This window comes from Centroberyx affinis, unplaced genomic scaffold (assembly GCF_046629955.1).
Source record: "Centroberyx affinis isolate AG114_WGS23_722 - 3 ecotype Tasmania unplaced genomic scaffold, CSIRO-AGI_Caff_v1 ptg000749l_1, whole genome shotgun sequence".
NCBI classification, from domain to species: Eukaryota; Metazoa; Chordata; class Actinopteri; order Beryciformes; family Berycidae; genus Centroberyx; species Centroberyx affinis.
This window is the reverse complement of record NW_027279362.1, coordinates 335,110-357,105: the sequence shown is the minus strand read 5'-3', so window position 1 is coordinate 357,105 and position 21,996 is coordinate 335,110. Positions and strand designations below refer to the sequence as shown.

The following is a 21,996-nucleotide window of genomic DNA, read 5'->3' as shown; positions in this document are numbered from 1 at the left end:
GAAGGCAATGTTCCTGTTTACCCTGTTCTCAATGACTATGGTATAAACCTAAAATATCTAATGATCTACAAGGATGCACAGTTCTGATTGTATCTAGATTCACGGAGGAAACAGTCTGCACACAAGTGTACAAGACAGTTATCAAATATTCTAGTCCCTTTTTTCCACTGTCAACTACATTAGCATTTAACACAGTTTATTAAAGCAATGGTGACGATCCCAAACTGGTTTTGCTTCTCTTTTCTTTGATCAACTTAATCTTAATTACACATGAACTCATATTCACAAGTTGTTATCTAATCATATTTCAATTTATCAGGCACCCAACACAATGGCTCTACAACAGCAACAAAACAAAAAAAAATGGAGTAAACCGTTATGGTTACCAATGGTAACGATGCACCACCTGCAATGTAGCTTCAGTTTAGCAAAGCTAGCTTAGTGAGCTATGAACTATACCGTTGTTTATACTACTAGACGGTTAATTAGCCAACGGTGAACACTTCATTAACCGCTGTGGCTCCCACCATAAACATGTTAACTAAAAAAAAATGCAATATAACCATATCCTGTCTGGTTTTACCTCTCTTTTCTAAATCGGTTCACACACACGTGAAATTATGCTAGGAGAGAAATCAATTCCAGGCAACTTGTGTTGACTCACCAGGACAATCAGGAAGCAAAGAAGAAAACAGTCCAATAGAACACCTCAAATCATGCATTTTCCGATTTGCAACTAATTACAAATCTTGTTGAAACTCTAAGCAATTCTTTTTGTTTTCTTAAACATACTCTCTGTTGTGCTTCAGTCCACTATCTGGCACTATCTGGCAAAAAAAAAAATATTTTCCTATCTCTTCTTTTTAACTTGCTCCCACAGCTCCCCTCTGTTCTCCATCCCATTTGTTTTGTTTACCTTGTGGGAACGAGATCTACAGTATGTCGTGGCCACAACTTACTAACGCGTGGGAACAAGATCCTTGTTTGGGACTGTGAAAGTAGCCGCTGCAGCTTCAAGTCAGCAATATAGCGCTGTGTGCCCTTTCAGCACCATGGAGGCTGGAGAGCGGAAAGGAGAGAGAGAGAGAGAGAAAGGGGGAGCAAGAGAGAGGCACTGTTTAATTCAGTAAAAATAATAATGGTAAACTTTATTTCTGATAGAAAATATGTTCAAAGTCCATTTTACTATTCCGACATCCTGTCTTGAACAACTTTACCTTCTCATTCCTGAGTGCTGCAAAAGCTCTAATAAGTTCATCTTTGTCCTTCTCATGACATTTACTTTTATATAGATAATGTGTGCGAGTCAACGTCAGCTAACTTTGCCAATCAAACATGTTTAATATTATCGGAAGGTAGGTGCGCTCTCTCCAGCACCAAACAGGAAGCAGCAAACCGGGTAGTTACTTTGGTAACGGCCGAAAAAACTCCTGTAAACCCGTCACAGACGGTGAATTAACAGTGTAATGAGTCGGTGTTTAATTCGGCGTGTATCTGATCCCCCAACCAGCACTTATTTCAGTGAGAAATCAAATTTTTGAAACAGTTCGCCTCTCATTCCCCTGGTCTTCTCCCACTAAAATAGCGCAGCTAACCAACGGAGGCTGGTATCGAGTTGAATCCAAAATGTAAAGTTTAAACGGAAATACAGTTTATCTTTCTGGAGTATATTGATGCCGAATTGACAAGAAGACTGTCTACATATGACGCCTTTTATCTTGTGTTTCTAGAGTTATGTGTTTTTACGGACACGTAATGAATTGTTAATATGTCATATTTCTTAATGGGTGTTTGGCGTAATATTTTCCCTGGAGAGCGCAGGGAGCTTCAGTTTAATTCAAACTGCTAATTTGTATATTTTTTAACATTATGTCACCACTACATAAACACTAGGTAACTGATAAAGTATGATAAGGTTATCTGACGTTGACTGTTGTTAGTTATTGGTTTGTTTAATGGTTTAATAATGTGTGTTTATATCGATTACTGACGGTGGCTGATCAGGCTAATTATCAGCTAATTGTACTCAGTTTGGCTATTTCTTTACTTAAGAGGTTAGGTGGTGTAGAAATGCAGGAAATTTGTTTTAAATTACTTTTTTTTTCTGGGAGAGGACCCCCAGACCCCCCCCGCCAATTATGTATCTTTCCAAGTTTGCTCCCCCATTTTAAAAAATAACCAGGCGGGTCTCCACCTCCATCAAATTAGGCACCTGGTTTCCATTGCAAAAAGTGCCCTTTTTGGCCAGGTCAAAATTTTAAGTTTGTGCCCTCAGCCAGCCCAAACTGCTTATGTAAAAAAAAAAAAAAGTTACCCGCTATGTGGGCATGTAGCGCGCATAGCGTTTGGAGGTGAGGTCACAGTACAGCGGTGCTAAAACACACACACCACACGCGCCCCCCAGCCCCTGTAAAAGGAGAGATTAGGAGCCCGACAGGTTAGTCATCAACCTAAACTAAATAGGTATTTAAGGTTTTCAATTAACTTGTGTTTAGCAATTTATTTGTATAGCCATTAGCCAACATGCCAACTGTTAAACTAGAACTAGGCCTACTCTACATGATTCCTGTCACATGAATACATAGCTAAATAGCTAATAATAATAACAAATTTTATTTGTATAACACTCTTTAAAATACAGTGTAATCTCAAGGTGCTTAAATTAATGACTACATGGGTGTCATGGGATATCATTAAAACTGAAACATTGTTAGTTAGCTTCGTACAAGATGTTGCATGTGGCTTATTTCATAATAAAAATGATTTAATCTGACATTAATTTAGCTGTTTAATTAAAATGGCCAACAGAAGAGGAAGCTGATTGGCAAACGTCTTTCATGTTATTTAATCAAAATTCAGTTTTTATGCACGTTTAAAATGCTGTAAAAGTTCTAAAATAATAAGTTGGGGGGAGGGGGGGGGGGGCACCTGCAACTGTAGTGCAGTTGAGCACCTACCCTCCTAAAAGTCTGTGTACAGCCCTGACCAATTAGATGATGAACAACTGGCAAAGTTGTTTATCACGGGGACAAACACATATTATATGTTTATCTGTCAAATGGTGTTGCAGGTATGAGGGTTTAACTTTTAGGCCTTAGGGGGGACACAGGTGTGCCGTTCCACTCTGTCACTGCATAGCGAGAGGGCTAACATGTTGTTGTGCTCAAATAAGAAAAAAGTTACCAATGTAGGGCTGAGTTATTGGGCAAAATACAAGAAAAAAAAAGGAATAAGAATAATTCCAGGGGCGTCCTGATGGATCAGTGGACTAAGGCATAGCCTATACCAGTGGTCGGCAACTAGCGGCCCGCGGGCCAAAACTGGCCCGCCTGTAATAGTATCTGGCCCGCCAGATGACACTGAAAATCTCTGATCTTGCCATGCTTTGTGTCGTGGTGCCGTCGTATATTGTATTCCTTGCAAACTGCAACAACTTCGTTGCAGATTAGACAGACTGGTTTGGCGTTAATAAAATCAGGTAAGATGAATGCATACTTTTCTTTCCATTCTTCTTTGTACGTCCTACCTTCGCTGTCAACTTTTCTTTTCATTGCTTTTGACAGTGACATTTTGTCTTGCTAGCTATCAATGTTTTGCTAATGTCTCTGTGCACACAATGTAACCTCCCGCACAATAACGCGGGTAACGATGTAACGCGAGAGTAACGTACGTCGGATATCCAATCCTGAGTCCATAAAATAATTATTACAATACGTTAGTTAGGCTCAAAGAAGTAGTCATTTTCAAAATGGAAATGATACACATTTATTATTAACTGTGTGGAGAGGGGAAATATGAGATTTACACACATTCATGTCTTAAAAGACAGTCTGTCGGTGATTAAAGACAGCAGTCACATTATCAGCAGGTTACTATTATAAGCTGTTTTATAACGCAGCCACAGAGTGGAGCAGGAGACAAAGCAGTAATAACACACTAATAACAGTCTGTAGCAAATTCAAGTTACTTTATTTTAAACAAATAACTTTCTTAAATTACTCTTTTGTACAATATATAATAGTATAGATTAGGAAAAAAAAGTTTTGTTTGGTAGAAAAAAAGGTTCTGTCCAAGATATTATGTTTTGGCCCACCATTCAGTTGCTTGGAAAAAATTTGGCCTGAGGCCAAACGTACTTGCTGACCCCTGGCCTATACCATGTACATACGACATCCTGGGTTTCAATCTGGCCCAGGACCTTTGTTCTCTCTCCCAATCTTTCCTGTCTCTCTCTATGTTGAAACTATAAAGACAAAAATGACAAAAAATATAAGCTTTGAAAAACATAAAGTAATACAACAAGTAATAATAATAGGTTACCCTGCATTGCGTTAACGTATCAAGCTGAGTTATATGCTATTGATTGGACCAGAGGGCAACTCCAACATTTGTTGGGCACGACATTTACTGTTGCCTTATAATTTTGTTTCCAATTGTCTACATTCTGTGTCCTTTCATCACAGTATCACAAAAGCCTTGTTACAATAGTTCATTTCAAAGATAAAAGCAAACATAAAAACTATCTACAGAAATGACAAAGGAGGTTTTTTGATTTTTTATTTAATTTTATTTTAAGAAGTCAGTATGTCGCAATTCAAGCAAATTGTTTCAGTTCCATACCATTAGCCAAATCTCAGAAATTATGTTAATCAAATTAAACACTTCAATTTAAGATTGTTAATTCAGTATCATTACATGCCCCTTTCACAATTTAATTCATTATGAATTAAAGAGAAGACTAAACATTGTTAAGGACTACTACTCTGAGATGCTTGATACATGAGGACCAAGACCTTATGAACCACTGTGTGTTAGAGCATTGCTTTCTATCAGGTACTCTTATTGTCCAAGTGCTTCCTGAAGAACTCTTGGACTCTTACCCACAGGTCCAGCTGAGCCTCAGACTGGGCTTTTGGCTCACCACCAAACACCACCACAGTCCCCACAGCTGGGTGAAACCCAGTTGGACAATGAGGCATATAGGGCACTTCCAAGAAGTGTCCAGCTTTGGGGTATTTAACCACTTCAAAGGTTTCTTTGCCATGACTCCTCAACGTTTCGGTAGCCCGCTTGGCAAAAAGAGAACTGTTCCAGTTGTGGTCGTCTTCAGAAACAGCAAAGAGGAACTGGCAGCTGGCACGCTCTATTGGAATCACAGAAGCTCGGTTCATTTCCAACATGGGGTCCGGCATGCCATCCCTTATAATTGCAAGCCCAGAGTCAGTGATTTTAACATTCTTTAAGTTTGGCGTCAGCGGAGGGATAACAATGTCTTTGTAGTGCAATGGGAACCCAGTATTCGCGTTGCAGCCATTAATACAGACACTTGCTGAGATCCCAGAGAGAAAAGACGATATTGACAAAGCCAAGCCGGCGCCATGAGAGATCGATAAGATGCCTATCCCAGGGCCTTGGACCTGAACAGAGAGGGACTATGTGATTAATCATGTTTAGAATATTCTTTCCTTTCTTTAAAAGGGGCATTTCACAGGATATGTGATAAATATACAGTCCATCGATAAATAAGATCTGTCACAAGCTTGTGTAAGATTGCCCCCCCCCCCCCCCATCTGACAGATAACTGGGTAAGACCAAGGTTTCGTCGAAGCTCTTCCTTTGTAAATTCCTGAGTTTGTATGTTTGAGTTATTGCAGTTACCATATGTGCAGTTCCGTGCATTACTGAAATGTTACTGATTTTTTTTATTTTAAAGCCATTAGAGAATGGAATAAGCTCCCTGTCAATCTGAAAACCTACACAGATTCCCATATTTTCTCCTGTGAAGTTAAAAAATGGAATTTAAGTAACCAGTCTTGTCAGCATTAATTTGACATTTTAACAACCTGTTTTTATACCTTTGGATATATGCATGTAATACTTTGATATTTGTATTCTGCTTTGTATTTTTTCCTATGAAATGTGCTATTGTGTGTGTGTGTGTGATACCAGTACCAATATCAGTACCCTTAAAGGCCCTATATGTAACAATGACACCCAGCGTTTAAAATGGGTACTGCAGTCCAAAATCAAAACATTGGAGAGCGTTGTCCCCACCCCCACCCCCACCCCCTCCTCCCCAGACTCGAAGCTCACGCGGGTTGCCAGGTGAAAACAGGAAGAAAATAGACGCAGTTTCATACACCGCACTCGACTTCACCACCACAGATTGTATGGGTTGTAGCTGCTGCAGTACTGGGCCAATCACACGTTGCATTAAATCGAAGAACGCTTGCGGTGATTGGCTGCGAGCAAAACCATACAAATAGTCATTTTTTTCTAGATCTGTGAACAAAAAGTATTGAATGCAGGTATCGTTTGACTGGAGAAGTTTCGATACTACTTGGTACTGGGTTATTTCGGTCGATACCTTAAAGGTATCGAGTACCGATACCCAGCCCTAGGTAAGACCAAGGTTTTGTCGAATACATAATTAGTGGGGGGGTCAGAAAAAAATAGTAATTTAAAACAAATTTCCTGCATTTCTACACCACCTAACCTCTTCAGTCAAGAAAACAGCAACCCTGTATCATGTTAAGCAAAAATGTAAAATTATGTTATTTTACTAGATTTCAGCATTGAGGTGCATACATTCATGATTTTGCATAGGCATACTAACCTAAAAACCTATTATTGGGAATCGTGAGAAAGTTTCAGAGCGACAGACACAGAGCGTCCCCGTAACCATAGCAACTCACTCTCACTCCTGCCTGCGTGCGCACGGCGCGAGAGGAGAGGGAGAGACGCAGAAGAGCCGCTGACTGAGATTACTCTGAGCACTTTGTGTATATTTCTCGCTTTCCCCCTGATGGTCTGAATAACTCTCTGCTGCACGGTGCTGCTCTGTCTTCACACCGCGACGTTTATGAATTTGTTTTTCACTGCGTGAGAAAATGGACTTGTGGCGTGAGAGCCTGTGATAAAAGTCAATTGCGTGAGTCTCACGTTCAGTGCGTGAGAGTTGGCAGCCCTGTGAACTCGCTTGACATTATTATGTATGAAACTGCCAATCAGATTTATTTACTTATTAATCGAAGGTGCCAGAATGCCGTTCCGGATCGTTCCGGCCCACTTTAACCCCTGATTAGGGCCACATGTTCTCCTACCTTAGCTTAGACAGTATTAACACAGAAATCTGCTATTGGGAATGGCAGATTTCCTGGTTGCTGCATGTCTTGACTCATTCTGTCTGTATGTACAAACTCAGGTAGACATATTCAGCCGCATATGCACTGTATGCACTGAGCGGACTAGAAATATCTATATGCCAAGTCGTATCTAAGGTTCGTCCTATTTACTGGAGTAGTGAACAACGTTTCCATTGCAAAAGAACCTTATGGGATGGTAATGATTGTTCCAGGTATTAGTCAAACCCTCAGGTGTTACCAGGGAAACTGAGTTATGGCTTGTGAAAAACTTTTGATTTTGTTTACAAAACGCATGAAAATATAAATTAATGGTCTTCATTTTTTTTTCTTTGGCAAGTGACCATGGTATAAGCGGGATAATGCCCCTCGAGGTGTCCATTATCAGGAATTAATGGACTCCGCGGAAGCAACCGTCGCTGCGCTACGCCTTTTATTGTGAGCAGCCCAAGGCACACCTGTGCAATAATCATGCTGTTTAATCAGCATCTTGATATGCTACACCTGTCAGGTGGATGGATTATCTTGGCAAAGGAGAAGTGCTCACTAACACGGATTTAAACAAATTTGCGAACAAAATTTGAGAGAAATAAGCCTTTTGTGAGCATAGAAAAAGTCTTAGATCTTTTATTTCACTCATGAAAAATGGGAACAAAAACAAAAGTGTTGCATTTATATTTTTGTTCAGTATAATTGTGATAGCATATTATAATGGCTGTAGAAAAATTAGACCATTACAGTGTAAAATGGTTTATTCTATTTCGGGTACGATTTGGCGCAAAATGTGCAGGATTGATTTACAGTCTCAACAGACTCAGCCTCAATCAAAACAGACTCACTTGAATTGCTCTACTGGTTTGTATTGAAACAAACATACAGACAAGTGCATATGCTGTCCAGTCCCATGGCGCCTAACTAGGAGCTGGTGAGTCGTCATTCCAAAATGTATGTAAAACACCACTAAGGGACTCAAGGGGTCGTCAAAATCATCAAGCTGCAAATTCTACTGGTAGTAGCTTTAATTTAGTTCTTGTTGCCACCTAATTGTTTGTATTTCCCTGTATTTTTTCTTTCGACTGTAATTCAGTTTATTATATCTTTCTTTTATATAATGTGATGTTATGTGTGGATGCCAGGGAGACTAGCTGATTTCAATGGTATCAATGGTATCAACTTATGGGGATCCTTTTAGCTTGAGACCAAAACGTGACGTTATTTTTTATTTTATTTTATTTTTTAGATTATAAAAACAATCCTTTTTTTCAGTTTATAAAAACAATCCTTTGACATTGTTTTTCATCTCCGGTACAAACCTACGGCTGAGAGGATGGGGAGAGAGCAGGGAGGAAGCCAGGGAGGATGAGGAGAGTGGAGAAACTGACAGAGGACTCAATACATTGAACCAATCCAAGAACTTGTAAATAGCTGAAACAAAACCCAAATCCCATGGTATAAGCATTGACAGTAGTGTTGGGTAAGACCTCATTCACACTTTTGTGTTTCTTTCTCCACCTCCATCAACTTAGGCACCTGGTTTCCATTGCAAAAAGTGCCCTTTTTGGCCAGGTCTAAATTTTAAGTTTGTGCCCTCAGCCAGCCCCTGACACAAAAAACACTGGCATAGCTGTCAGTTCCAAACTGCTTATGTAAAAAAAAAAAAAAAAAAAAGTTACCCGCTATGCGGGCATGTAGCGCGCATAGCGTTTGGAGGTGAGGTCACAGTACAGCGGTGCTAAAACACACACACCACACGCGCCCCCCAGCCCCTGTAAGAGGAGAGATTAGGAGCCCGACAGGTTAGTCATCAACCTAAACTAAATAGGTATTTAAGGTTTTCAATTAACTTGTGTTTAGCAATTTATTTGTATAGCCATTAGCCAACATGCCAACTGTTAAACTAGAACTAGGCCTACTCTACATGATTCCTGTCACATGAATACATAGCTAAATAGCTAATAATAATAACAAATTTTATTTGTATAACACTCTTTAAAATACAGTGTAATCTCAAGGTGCTTAAATTAATGAATACATGGGTGTCATGGGATATCATTAAAACTGAAACATTGTTAGATAGTTAGCTTCGTACAAGATGTTGCATGTGTCTTATTTCATAATAAAAATGATTTAATCTGACATTAATTTAGCTGTTTAATTAAAATGGCCAACAGAAGAGGAAGCTGATTGGCAAACGTCTTTCATGTTATTTAATCAGAATTAAATTGAATAGTTGAGCACCTACCCTCCTAAAAGTCTGTGCACAGCCCTGACCAATTAGATGATGAACAACTGGCAAAGTTGTTTATCACGGGGACAAACACATATCATGTTAATCTGTCAAATGGTGTTGCAGGTATGAGGGTTTAACTTTTAGGCCTTAGGGGGGACACAGGTGTGCCGTTCCACTCTGTCACTGCATAGCGAGAGGGCTAACATGTTGTTGTGCTCAAATAAGAAAAAAGTTACCAATGTAGGGCTGAGTTATTGGGCAAAATACAAGAAAAAAAAAAGGAATAAGAATAATTCCAGGGGCGTCCTGATGGATCAGTGGACTAAGGCATAGCCTATACCATGTACATACGACGTCCTGGGTTTCAATCTGGCCCAGGACCTTTGTTCTCTCTCCCAATCTTTCCTGTCTCTCTCTATGTTGAAACTATAAAGACAAAAATGACAAAAAATATAAGCTTTGAAAAACATAAAGTAATGAAACAAGTAATAATAATAGGTTACCCTGCATTGCGTTAACGTATCAAGCTGAGTTATATGCTATTGATTGGACCAGAGGGCAACTCCAACATTTGTTGGGCACGACATTTACTGTTGCCTTATAATTTTGTTTCCAATTGTCTACATTCTGTGTCCTTTCATCACAGTATCACAAAAGCCTTGTTACAATAGTTCATTTCAAAGATAAAAGCAAACATAAAAACTATCTACAGAAATGACAAAGGAGGTCTTTTGATTTTTTTATTTTATTTTAAGAAGTCAGTATGTCGCAATTCAAGCAAATTGTTTCAGTTCCATACCATTAGCCAAATCTCAGAAATTAAGTTAATCAAATTAAACACTTCAATTTAAGATCGTTAATTCAGTATCATTACATGCCCCTTTCACAATTTAATTCATTATGAATTAAAGAGAAGACTAAACATTGTTAAGGACTACTACTCTGAGATGCTTGATACATGAGGACCAAGACCTTATGAACCACTGTGTGTTAGAGCATTGCTTTCTATCAGGTACTCTTATTGTCCAAGTGCTTCCTGAAGAACTCTTGGACTCTTACCCACAGGTCCAGCTGAGCCTCAGACTGGGCTTTTGGCTCCCCACCAAACACCACCACAGTCCCCACAGCTGGGTGAAACCCAGTTGGACAATGAGGCATATAGGGCACTTCCAAGAAGTGTCCAGCTTTGGGGTATTTAACCACCTCAAAGGTTTCTTTGCCATGACTCCTCAACGTTTCGGTAGCCCGCTTGGCAAAAAGAGAACTGTTCCAGTTGTGGTCGTCTTCAGAAACAGCAAAGAGGAACTGGCAGCTGGCACGCTCTATTGGAATCACAGAAGCTTGGTGCTTTTCCAAGATGGTGTCTGGTAAGGCATCCCTTATATCTACAAGCCCAGAGTCAGTGATTTTAACATTCTTTAAGTTTGGTGTCAGCGGAGGGATAACAATGTCTTTGTAGTGCAATGGGATCACAGTATTCGCGTTGCAGCCATTAATACAGACACTTGCTGAGATCCCAGAGAGAAAAGACGATATTGACAAAGCCAAGCCGCCACTATGAGAGATCGATAAGATGCCTATCCCAGGGCCTTGGACCTGAACAGAGAGGGACTATGTGATTAATCATGTTTTAGAATATTATTTTTCTTTAGAATTTAGACTTTGTGAGCATGTTGCAACTGTGGTTAAGACCATTTTTGAAGAGTAGCCAGTGCTTGATTAAGCCCGTTTATAACAACTGACCTAATTTCAGATTCAGTGTTCTCTATGCTCTAACAAACGAAAGCAAAAGCTAACAAATGAGCTCATTTTGTTTGCAGGCGCATTGGTTTGCTTAGAACTGTACTGAGTGCAGCCCAACCACACACAACTTTTCAGTTTAAAGTATCGCTCAAATGAACAATATGTCAATCAGCCCATCATTAAAGCCCAGTTAAAAGCCAGCGATGAGGTAGCTAATATTATGAAGCCTAGCGCTCTTGCTACCAACTGAATCTCTGCCTCTGAGAAATGCTTGTATAACTACATAAAAACAATCTGCACACAGCAGGTGGTTGAACTAACTTGAATGCACTACTCAAGATGAGTAATTTGCAGAGGAGCTTGGAAAAACCTTTGGTTCCGCCCAGTTGTCTATCAAATAGCATTTAGGGCCACTCTTACACATAAGCCTGTCACTCCAATATGTTTGTGAATTCCAAGTAGCCAGTAGATGGCAACATTGACATAGCATATAAAAATATGGGCCTGAATCTCTGATGCATTCTGTCATTCTACATGTTATACATTTATAAGGCACTTTTCTTAGAGCATCTACAATAACTACAACAGAAGAATAAACCTAAATTCCTATATCACTAACATCACAAGTAGTCAATAATAAAGAGTGCAAGTGGTGAAAAACACAGCACCCAGATCATAAAAAAATATGAATTTCCTTTGACTCCAGTACTGACCTGTGGCTGTCTCCGCAGAAAAGTTACAGCCTCTTCAAAGTACTCCAAGTCAAAGTGTTTAGGGGGAGTTTTAGGTAAATCCTGGTAAGCAAAATAGGCCAGAGCCAGAACAGCAAAACCTTTATTTGCCAAGAGACTGGCTCTGGGTTCAGAAAGACCTCCGCCAAAGGTGTACAAATCCAGAATCCCTGGGAATGGCCCCTTTCCTAGAGAAAGCAGGGAAATAAAGGAGGGGGTGGGGGAGGTAAGAAGGAAGCCAAACAGGATGAGAAGATTGGAGAAAGTGATAGAGGAGTCAATACATAGAACCAAACACTTGTAAACAGCTGTCAAGAATTGAAATCCCAGAATAACCACAATTACAAGATCTGACACACATCATTCACACTTTTGTGTTTCTTTCTCCATCTCCATCAACCGAATCACAGCAGACAACTAACCTGGTGGTAGGAAGAGGACTCCTCTTATTCTGTCTTCTTGCAGAGGTATTCTCTTCATCCCCTCTGTCATATATCCTCTCTCATTGGTTTCAGAGGCCAAGACCTCACCAGTATCCCCCTTCAGTGCATGTATCTCCACCAGTGTTGGACTCAGCACATTCTTCTTCAGCAGTTTACTGTGTGGAGTCTCTGGTGCCATGGCCCAAAACAAACCCATGGGTTCCACTCCAGTGTAGCTTCCCCCCAGAGAGGGAGAACGGCAGACATCCACCTGGCCACTTTTATCTGCTGCGTACAGGGCAGACGCCTTGAAAATAATCCCTCTGTCATCAACAAGTTTGGACCTCAGTTCCACTGGCTGGTGGGGAGCAAGTCCCTCTACTTTTACCTGAACCGGTTTATCAAAGAAACAACGAAAGCTAGGGAGAAGCTTTATGCGGATCCGTGAGTAAGCCATTACTCTTCAGGACGGGATCAGTAACTCACACTGAGTTACTGACCAGAATGTCCTTTGCCCTTGCTTTTGGCTTTGTTGCAGTCTTGCTCTCAGTTCTGTTGCATCTGTGCAAGGGAATCAAGAGGCAAACATCAGACTTTCACTTCTGTATACCTCAGCACTACCAAACTTCATCTTGTTCACAAAAACATTTTCTACAAATCATGCCTGTTCTTTATTGAGCAGTACCTCACGGATATAAGTAAAAGCTGTGTCACTCACTATGAACATGTAACAAACTACATATCTTCAAAACTCCCATCATTGTCTTCTCGCATGCAAATTAAATTTATGTGATGTCACACAATGAGATTTTATGTATGTACTCTATGCAATATGCGATAAACTATGTACCAACTATGTACTTTGTTTTTTTACACAGACATTGAGAGGGGCAGGTGCTCAAGTAAACAAGAGCATCCTTTCCATCAGTTTTAATCAAGCTGCCTCTGTTTTGTGAGAGTAGCGCCTTGCCATTTGTCTAGATGATGAAAGTTTTTTGTTTTTTTTAATATGCATTTTTTTTTTTTAAATCCATTCAAATGGACATTTTAGGACTGACAGGACAAAGAGGCAGGGGTTCAAGTCCCCTTTGGGCCGTACCTGTGCACATACTTGGATTGGAGGTCCACATAAGTTGTTCCTTCCTGCTGTAGGACTTCTTGGGTAACCAGTCCCATGACATTTGTCTCTAGCAACAGGACACTCTTCTTACAGTGATATTAAGAGCTCCCCACACATTTGATTTTTCAACTATGAACCAGCTTTTTTTCTGTCTCAAGTCAACAAGAAGGGCATCCTTTCGATCCATTTTGACACCCTGCCCACCGAAACCACATTCTTCTGAACTGAAGAAAGCAGTTCTTTACCATGCAATTCAGGGAGTGATCACTATGCTTCCATATAATGGCATATCTATAGACCACTCACTCACAATAGTGCTATTATCTGGGAACTCATCTCTTAAAACAGATCAAAGCTAACACTGATCTTGGCACTAGAGGTCAGCATTGCAATCAAGATGCATTTGTCTGCTATGGAAATTAAACCATTATGAGTCTTTTATTTTTGTCATACTGCAGTAGTACTACTACACTGTCTAAAAAAAAAACTTAAGTCAATATTCTTTAGGTCACATTGTGAGGAAGACCATATCACCATAAAAATGTACCTCTATATAGGCCTGCATTATATATCAAAAGGTAAAATGCAAAGAATATTTCTTTGATCACATGTAGGCCAATTCAAATATTATATAAACCTTGCATGTAGACACTATATTCACTTCTGAACTTATTGACTCAAACTCCATAACAGAGACACACAGCATTAAGATGTTAAATCTGTCAAAGAATCCTTGAAACAAACAAAATTAAGAAGTATTAGCATACTATGGATAGTCATTGTTGACATGTGCTTGTGTGACAATTTTGTACCTGCTGCTTTGAGAGTCTTCATTTGATGGCGTAGTGCACTCTGGGGGCAGGGCACTGTATTTTCTGAGAGGATAAAAAGGTCAAGTAATATAACTGTTTACTATTATACAAACAGAAAACTGAACAGACCTATTCCTGTGAATATTGCTTTTTTCTGATAAGACTACTCATAGTAGTCCATCACATTACCACACGGCCATCTTGGTAGGAAAACAACAGGTGATTGTAATAAATTCACAGGTGATTACAATCAAATGACACCCACAGCCAATGAGCTGTGTACATAGTAAAGCACATATTGCTAGGAAATATGACATCATGTGAATACTAATTGTGCATTCATGTGCTATTGGATTTATCAGAGAAACGAATTTCTACTTGGAAATTTCACATAAACGAAGGATGAAATAAGACACTGAGAAATTTTTGTTGCCCGAGTTTGAGTTATGACGCATTTGACCTTCAATCTGATTAACAAGTTGAAAAATAAAGTTTTGTGTCAGTCAACAACAAGAAAACACATACATGCTCCTTTATTGTAAGTTTGAAGTTAGCAAGACTAACCCAGCATTTGTTGAAGTTCGTCAAATTAACTTGTTAAGCTGCAGGACGTCTGTGTTTGTCTATTGTATGTCTTCCGGATTTTCCGACAAAATAGCACGAGACCTGAATGCAACGCCGTTTAGCAGCTGACTTGGGCTTTCCCACCAGCACAAAAACGCACATGATTTGATTATTAGCTAAAAAGAATCTAACTAAGTTAGCTAGCTTATTTAGTCTACAGCCACTATAAGGACCTCGTTTTTGGACAAACTGACTATGCACCCATTACTTTGTCTCTTTATTTTATTGAATGACACACAAGGTCACATCAACAATACCTGTATTAGGATGGAAACTCCCATCAGACAGAAGTGGACTGCGTAGTCACACTTGGCGCTATAAAGTCAGCAAGTGAAACGCATTGTTTGGTTTTTTTTTTCTTTACAGTTGAGGACTGGGTGCAACCATTTTTTCAAAGAATGGGGGTGGCCCTCTTTTTAACCAAGCTGCCTGTGTTCTGTAAGAGTAGCGCCCTGCCCTTTGTATTAGATGATAAAAAAACATACATATATATTTTAAATATATATTTTAAAAGTTCCATTCAAAATAGCACTTTAGGACTGGCAGGGAAAAGAGGCGGGGTATCAAACCCCCAGCTTTGGACCCGACCTGTGCACGTGCCTGGCAGCTGGTGAAGTAGGGCGCCAGAGGACACGTTCATATAAACTTAGGCGTGCCTATATTTTATCGCTACAAACATCATCCCCTCTGTCACGTGTCCTCTCTCATTGGTTTCAGAGGCTAAGACTCACCAGTATCCCCACTGCGACTAAAATTGTAAATGGAAAAAATATTATAGTGGATAAAAATAAAAACATCTGCACTAAGAAGACTGAATATAATCTTAAATAAGAATCTCTGTCTCCAAAATGTACTAAAATAATCATCAATAATATATAAATGAGCTGAAAAACTTATAGAAATGAATAAAAGATATAGGCTATGTAATTTAAATGTATTGCCATACCATGAATTGCCTAGGCTACTGTCAGTGTGGGCCTGTGCGTTTCTCTTTTAACATGAGAAGGCTACTTAAGAATTAGGCTATATTTCTGTGCTCTGACTGTTAAAATGCTAACATTTAAACAGGAACATAATGAAATAAACCTCTAAGGAAAACAACAGTCAGATATGCTGTAAGTATAGCACAATTTCTTTTTTTTCCCTCCAACTTGGCATCTGGTAATATGTTATGTTTGTCTGCCAGGCCAGATTCCATGATGATTGCATTCATAAAGACAGGTATGATGAGTTGGGATGACAATATCTCTGTATCTGACTGCAATCAGTGTGATGAATATTATTTAAAATTGTATGTTGCCCTGTCTTTAGGAGGTGGCAGTTCTACTTCTGTTAATTATGTACTATTTCATGTTATATTTGACAACACATACTGTATAATATGTGTATGAGAAACATCACAGCTAAATGTGTGTATGAAAGCCAAGGAGCCACTAGGTGCCAGCATTGGCACAGAGAATAATAGTTTGAGAAAGCTTGAGCGCTTGAAAACACCTTGCTGTTTTTTCTTCTTTTTATAAGAACAATCCTTTACAAGAACACTACGTTGACATTGTTTATGACAGTGACTAAGAGGTCAAAGGGCAGATTAAAGTATGATATGGATGGAATTACTCTCAAATTTAAAGACAAATCAGGTTTATATTCTGTTCTGGTCTGTCAACATTACTATAACAAACCTCATTTGGGTGCCACAGCTTAACCGAACAGTCCATAAAATCAATATCCCATTCCTGGTCTATAGAACAACTCTACATACATCTGGATGACATCACTGATTAAAGGGATTGTTGTGGTTTCTAGCTTTAAGACAGACACTGGTCTGTCTTGGGCCATAGGACTAACAGAGGAAAGGTGGTAGTCTCTGTTATGGGACTTCAGGAAGGATATATTGAGATGATGTCAGTGTGTTGGGATAGATTAGACATCCAGTATCATGCATAGTGTTCTCTTCCTAATTATTAATTATGATTACCTTATGTTTCACTGTCTAAACACATATTTTACTTTCCAGTTTTCTCCTACTTGACTAGCATAAAGTTTCTCTCTGCTCTTACATCAGGTCCCTTGTTCACAATGATACATTATGTTTTGCAACTGAACTGAGGTCAGGTAAGAGAGGAGATCTCATCTGAGGAAATTGAAGTAATCATTTCCGCCTCCCTCTTTCTCCTCACTAGAGATAAATATATGAATGGAATGTGTTTTTATAGAGATATTTGCTATCTCTGCTCCAGACTGTACAACTCTCATTGCAATAGCGGCCTGTAAATATATAATAAAATATACCCACGAGTTACCGGATGAAGACATCTGGATCATCTCTCAGTCAGTAAGTATCAGTTCATGTATGCCTGAATGTCGATGATAACATCATCACCACGTATCACCTCAGTGTAGCTCTGATGCAGATGCATGCTGGGATGAAGTGCCTCTCCAGCAGTAACATGATATCAGTGCTTCAGGGCTCTGGGCTGCATCAGCATTTGGTGTGGCTAAAAAAAAAATCAGCCACTGCCCCTTAGGAGAGATTAAACACATTACAAGATATAGAATGATGTTAGCTTTACTAAAACATTACCAACAGACACATATCATGACTGTTGTGAACATGCTCAAGGGGGGAAGGTTTGTTTTGTTTTGTGTTTTGCTATAATCAAAGGGCAAAATGTTTAACTCAAACATATTTCTAACCAAATTTAGACGGATGACACATTGTGGCACTGTATTCTGGAGTTACACTGATTGGCCTGATGGAGGCGCTTTCATTAAAAAGCAAAATGTTTAACTCTGAAAGGCCATAACTGCTACACCACCAGTCTGATTGATGCCAAAAGTGGAGGGATAACATGTCTCACTTATTAGTCATTGCCACAACCTGACTCCTCCTTCATTAAAACATATAACCTGTAGTAGGGGAACTTGAATGTACTGGATGAATCCTTAGTATCACTTGGTCATGATTTTGCAGGCCTGTCATAATTTTGCTTCAACCGCTTGGGGCTAAATATTGTGTGTGTGTTGCTAAGTTCTCCCTTATTGGGTTTGATGATTAAATAAAAAAGAAATTCGTTGAAATCTATATTTTTACACATTTCAATTTGACTGCACTTTTATTTTGAAGGCTGAATGCCCAAACTGGACGTCATGATCCTGGTTATTCTTGCCAAACAGGGCATTTGTGGATTTCTTGGCAATATGCACTGTCTCAGCTGTCTTTTCTCAATGGAAGACATTTGAGTCTTGGGTTACTTTGACATTTTCTTTTACTGCCTTCTTTTGAAACCAAGGAGGTCTTCCATGCCCAGGACAGCTGTGGGCGTCTCCTCTGAATCAGGTCAGAGGGCGGCAACACTGCCATCATCTCTGGGGCAGCAGACAGCTCAGGAGGCATACATGAAGTTCTAGGTACAATCATACAAGCAAGTAAGCAGTGAAGGGAATCACCTGTCCTTTGTTTGTCGTTGGTGGAGGAAAGCTCAGGCCTGTGTGTTTTACTAATCATTCTGAGTACATTGCTTTAGGAGGCGACATACCCCAGAATTTCTGTACTGGAGTTCCTCTTGCACCCATCCAAACTCCCTTACAAATCCCCAATGTATACTAAATAGACCAAATTCGGGTATAAGTAAGTGATCAGCTATGGGTGAGTCAACCGACCAGTTAGGTTGGCAGCTTGGCCGTAATTTCTGTGGGTGTAATGTGATATATGAGAATAGGCACAAAGTGTGTCCTCTTCCCGTACTTTCTTCTAACCACACCCCAATTTTTTAAGAGTCATTGGTTATGAAACAGCTCCCTGCTAATCACAGGTGGGTTAGAGTTAGATTAGGATGCAATACTGATCCAATTTTGTGTTTCCAACTAGGACTGCCGTCAATGGCAATTAGCATAAAAAGCAACAAGCTCAGCAAGTGTCAAATCAGCAAGCATGCTAGCTTGACAGCTGCAGAGCTAAACATCTGTAGCTCTGTAAGTATCTCAGCAAAATACAGTTACAGTCACCACCAAAAGGATAAGACAAGAGATAGCTATTTCCAGTAAGATATTGTTGGTATTTGATGCGGCTAATGTTAGTGCTAATGTAGTTCCTGTCAGTTAGCAATGCTAACATAAAGAGGTGTAAAACTTGCTAAATGTAACATTAGAGTATCTTTCAAAAGATTAAGGTAAAATGATAACACCAACGTAGTAAGGCTCAGGAACATAATTGGATGCACTTATACTGCAGTTGGAGAAAACGACGACAAACCACAGAACAAAGTGAAATGTAGTTTCAGCTTTTCATAGGCATAGACACTAAGCACACACATTTTCAAAGTCAAAGTGTTTTTGTTTATCAAATGCACAGTATAGCACAAGGTCATTCTGAACAGTGAAATTCTTAGGACAAGGCAAGCAACAACGTGTAGTAGGCATAAAAAAAAAAACATATTAAATTGTTAAAAAGAGTCACAAATAAGGGCAATAATAGCAAAGATATACATAGTAGTAGAACATTAACAGCAGTTCCAGAGCCAATAAAGATGGGCAATCTGGAAGGTAAGAATAAGAGTAATAAATATTATGAATATAAAGTGTAGGAGTGCTGATGGATATGTACTATAATTTATGGTGTTGAACATATCTGCCCCAGGGTTGCGTGCATACCTGCCAATGTAGCCTGAATGAACAGGAAACATGTCTAGGCATCAGCCGTACTGATTTGTTGCCAAAAGCTTTAGAGTCAACACATTAACATTGTTCCCCATGGCCTGAAAAAGTAAGTTTGTAAAAGCAAGTTTGAAAGAAATAAGTTTGAGAAATAGAGTCTCCAGAGGGGAGACATTAAAGTTATTAAATGGCAAAGGCAAAGTCACCAAGTTGGCAGCACTGTACTTTAGATAGCCACCTAAAAAGTAGTGTTAGCTAGCTCAAAAGCTGAGCAATCACTAAGCAGGCCCTGATTATTAGATATTTTTAGGATCCTTAGCTCAATAGGATCCTTGAGATTCACCTATGTGTTGTTACTTAGAACAAGGGTGAGATGAGCTTCCCTGAATTTGTATGGTGAGTCAGTGGGCGTTTTGACAGTGCTAAACCCTTTCTGCTGCTACCTTGACACAAAGCAATGGTTCAAGAGCCTCTCCGACCAGTGTCAAGCCAGCGACAATAAAAAGAGGACTTTCTGTCACAACCTTCAAAATAAAACCTTATGGTGTCAACATTTTTTTATTTTACTTTTTTTAAATAAAAGTGGAAATTGAATTTAACCATTTTTTTATTTGAAGACCCACCTTTAGCCTGACAAACATATTTATTAGATTAATTCATGGTACATATCATAATAAGTTGCATCAAACTGATGTAAGTTATATGAAGATATAGTGTTTTACAGGGGTATTGTATAGTATAAACTCACTTTTCTGAAAATATATACTTTTTTGTTTATATTTTGGTGGTTGTTTGCCTCATGATGATGACCGATTGGAGGTCATAGTTTACCCACCTTTTTATTTACCACTATCGCTCTATATAGGACTATGCAATATGCCATACACAGCTGCCAAAATCTGCAAAGACAGACCCGGTCACAAAACATATACTAGGCTACTTGGACGTCATTTAAACATAATTTCTTTTTAGCCTTATATGTACGTGTAATACAATTTTTCATCATGACATACCAGCACCATAATACAGCACAATCTTAGTATCTGGTTAACAGCTATATTTTCACTACACATTCATTGCAATGATTCTATTTAGCATTATAATACGAGTTTTGTTCTTATTTACACCCCAATGCATAATTTTGTCCCACCTCTCACCCCCACAACAAATTGTACGCTTTTATTTTGAAGCCAAATCGTCTTCCGTTAGGCTTGACAGATTTGTATCCGCCCCTTTAACGGGGTAACCATAGAGACCGTGCGAGAGCGAGGCAGCTGGTAGAGTTCTCACAGTGAGCGTTTCCGCTTACCTAAAATAAAGAGCTGGCAGGCTGAGGACGAGGAGCAACGATACTATACATTACTGACGGAGATACACGACCAAAGCACTTTGTTATTTTGCCACGTACAGCTTTGGGTATCTCAATTTATATGACAGTTCATGCCTCGAATGTGAAACAGAAAGAGGAGGGCTCGCTGCTGGTAACCTTTACATTGGTGAGTCTTGTCTTTTTTTCGCAAGCTAAGCATAGATAGGCCACTACGAGATCTCTCTCTCTCTCCGTCTGTCTGTATTTGCTGATCCCATAATTGAAAACAGGAAAAATGTCGTCGGTCGAGGGCAACGTAATCATTTGTCAACGCGAATGTGTTATCAATTTAATCTTTGTAAGCTAACTACGCGGAGTTAGTTAGCTCTGAGCAGTGAATATTATCTCTCAGGGTTAATGACATATTTCGTTACTGACAGGTCTAAGGGATTGAATATCATCAAACCATAAGTTTCTATCAGAGGACATGTCCGTGCTTGCCAGTAGGTTGTACTTAAAGATTCACTAAAACTTAAAACCGGTGAGAGGAGCTGGTCTAGCCGAGTCTACACTGCCGTATTGTTACAGTATTGTTACATTGTCGTCACATGAGCGATAATGGTTACAACGTTGCAATGGGCCCGCTAACGTTACTGTTAGAAAAGTGATAACGTTGTCGCATAGTGTCCCAATGTTAAACAAAGACACGCTATGGTGTATAATACGAGAGACTGAAGCAAAGCTCTAACAAAGGTATATGTACTTATGTTATTCGGTTAGCATGGGGTTGGCATTGCTTTCTCTTTGTTTTTGTCCGACGCTGTGTGTGTATGTGTATGTGTGTGTGCGTGTGTGTATGTATGTGTAGTCTTGGCAGCCCACCGCACTCTTTGTTTAAATAGCTCGCAGTACAGTTGCACGTGTCGAAGCGTGTGACTTTGCGTTGAGGCTGCTATGACGGCAACTGACCAAGTTTGAAACGGTTGCAGTGATGTGTTATTGACTTTTGAGGGTCTCTCCCCCTCAGAAACTCGATTTCCCAACGCTTCCATTGAATTCTATTGAGCGTTTCCAATTCCCATGCTTTTTTCCATCAAAAAAAAAAAGTTTTGGTCGTCTCTTGTCAGTTGGGTAGGGCAAGATATGACACTTGCCATATCTTAGGATAGGGGAATCCAAATGTGATCTTGATGTTTTTATCATCATAAAT

General features: G+C 39.4%; 1 protein-coding gene across 4 annotated transcripts; it reads right to left on the bottom strand.

The window, feature by feature from the left end:
• Positions 1–3,333: 3,333 nt before the first annotated feature.
• On the bottom strand, positions 3,334–15,165 carry acot20 (acyl-CoA thioesterase 20). 4 transcript variants are annotated; one of them, XM_071519916.1, is made up of 5 exons: positions 15,082–15,147; positions 14,201–14,263; positions 12,269–12,829; positions 11,829–12,034; positions 3,334–5,417 (listed from the first exon to the last, which is right to left on the bottom strand). In XM_071519916.1, the coding sequence occupies exons 3-5, from the start codon at positions 12,723–12,725 to the stop codon at positions 4,830–4,832; spliced, it is 1,251 nt and encodes a 416-aa protein (XP_071376017.1). In that variant the 5' UTR covers positions 12,726–12,829; positions 14,201–14,263; positions 15,082–15,147; the 3' UTR covers positions 3,334–4,829. The 4 variants fall into 4 exon arrangements, with proteins under 4 accessions (XP_071376017.1, XP_071376015.1, XP_071376019.1 ...); XM_071519914.1 differs by lacking the exon at positions 3,334–5,417 and adding an exon at positions 9,523–10,968; XM_071519918.1 differs by lacking the exons at positions 3,334–5,417; positions 12,269–12,829 and adding an exon at positions 9,523–10,968 and having other exon boundaries at positions 15,082–15,165.
• Between the last annotated feature and the right edge of the window lie 6,831 nt (positions 15,166–21,996).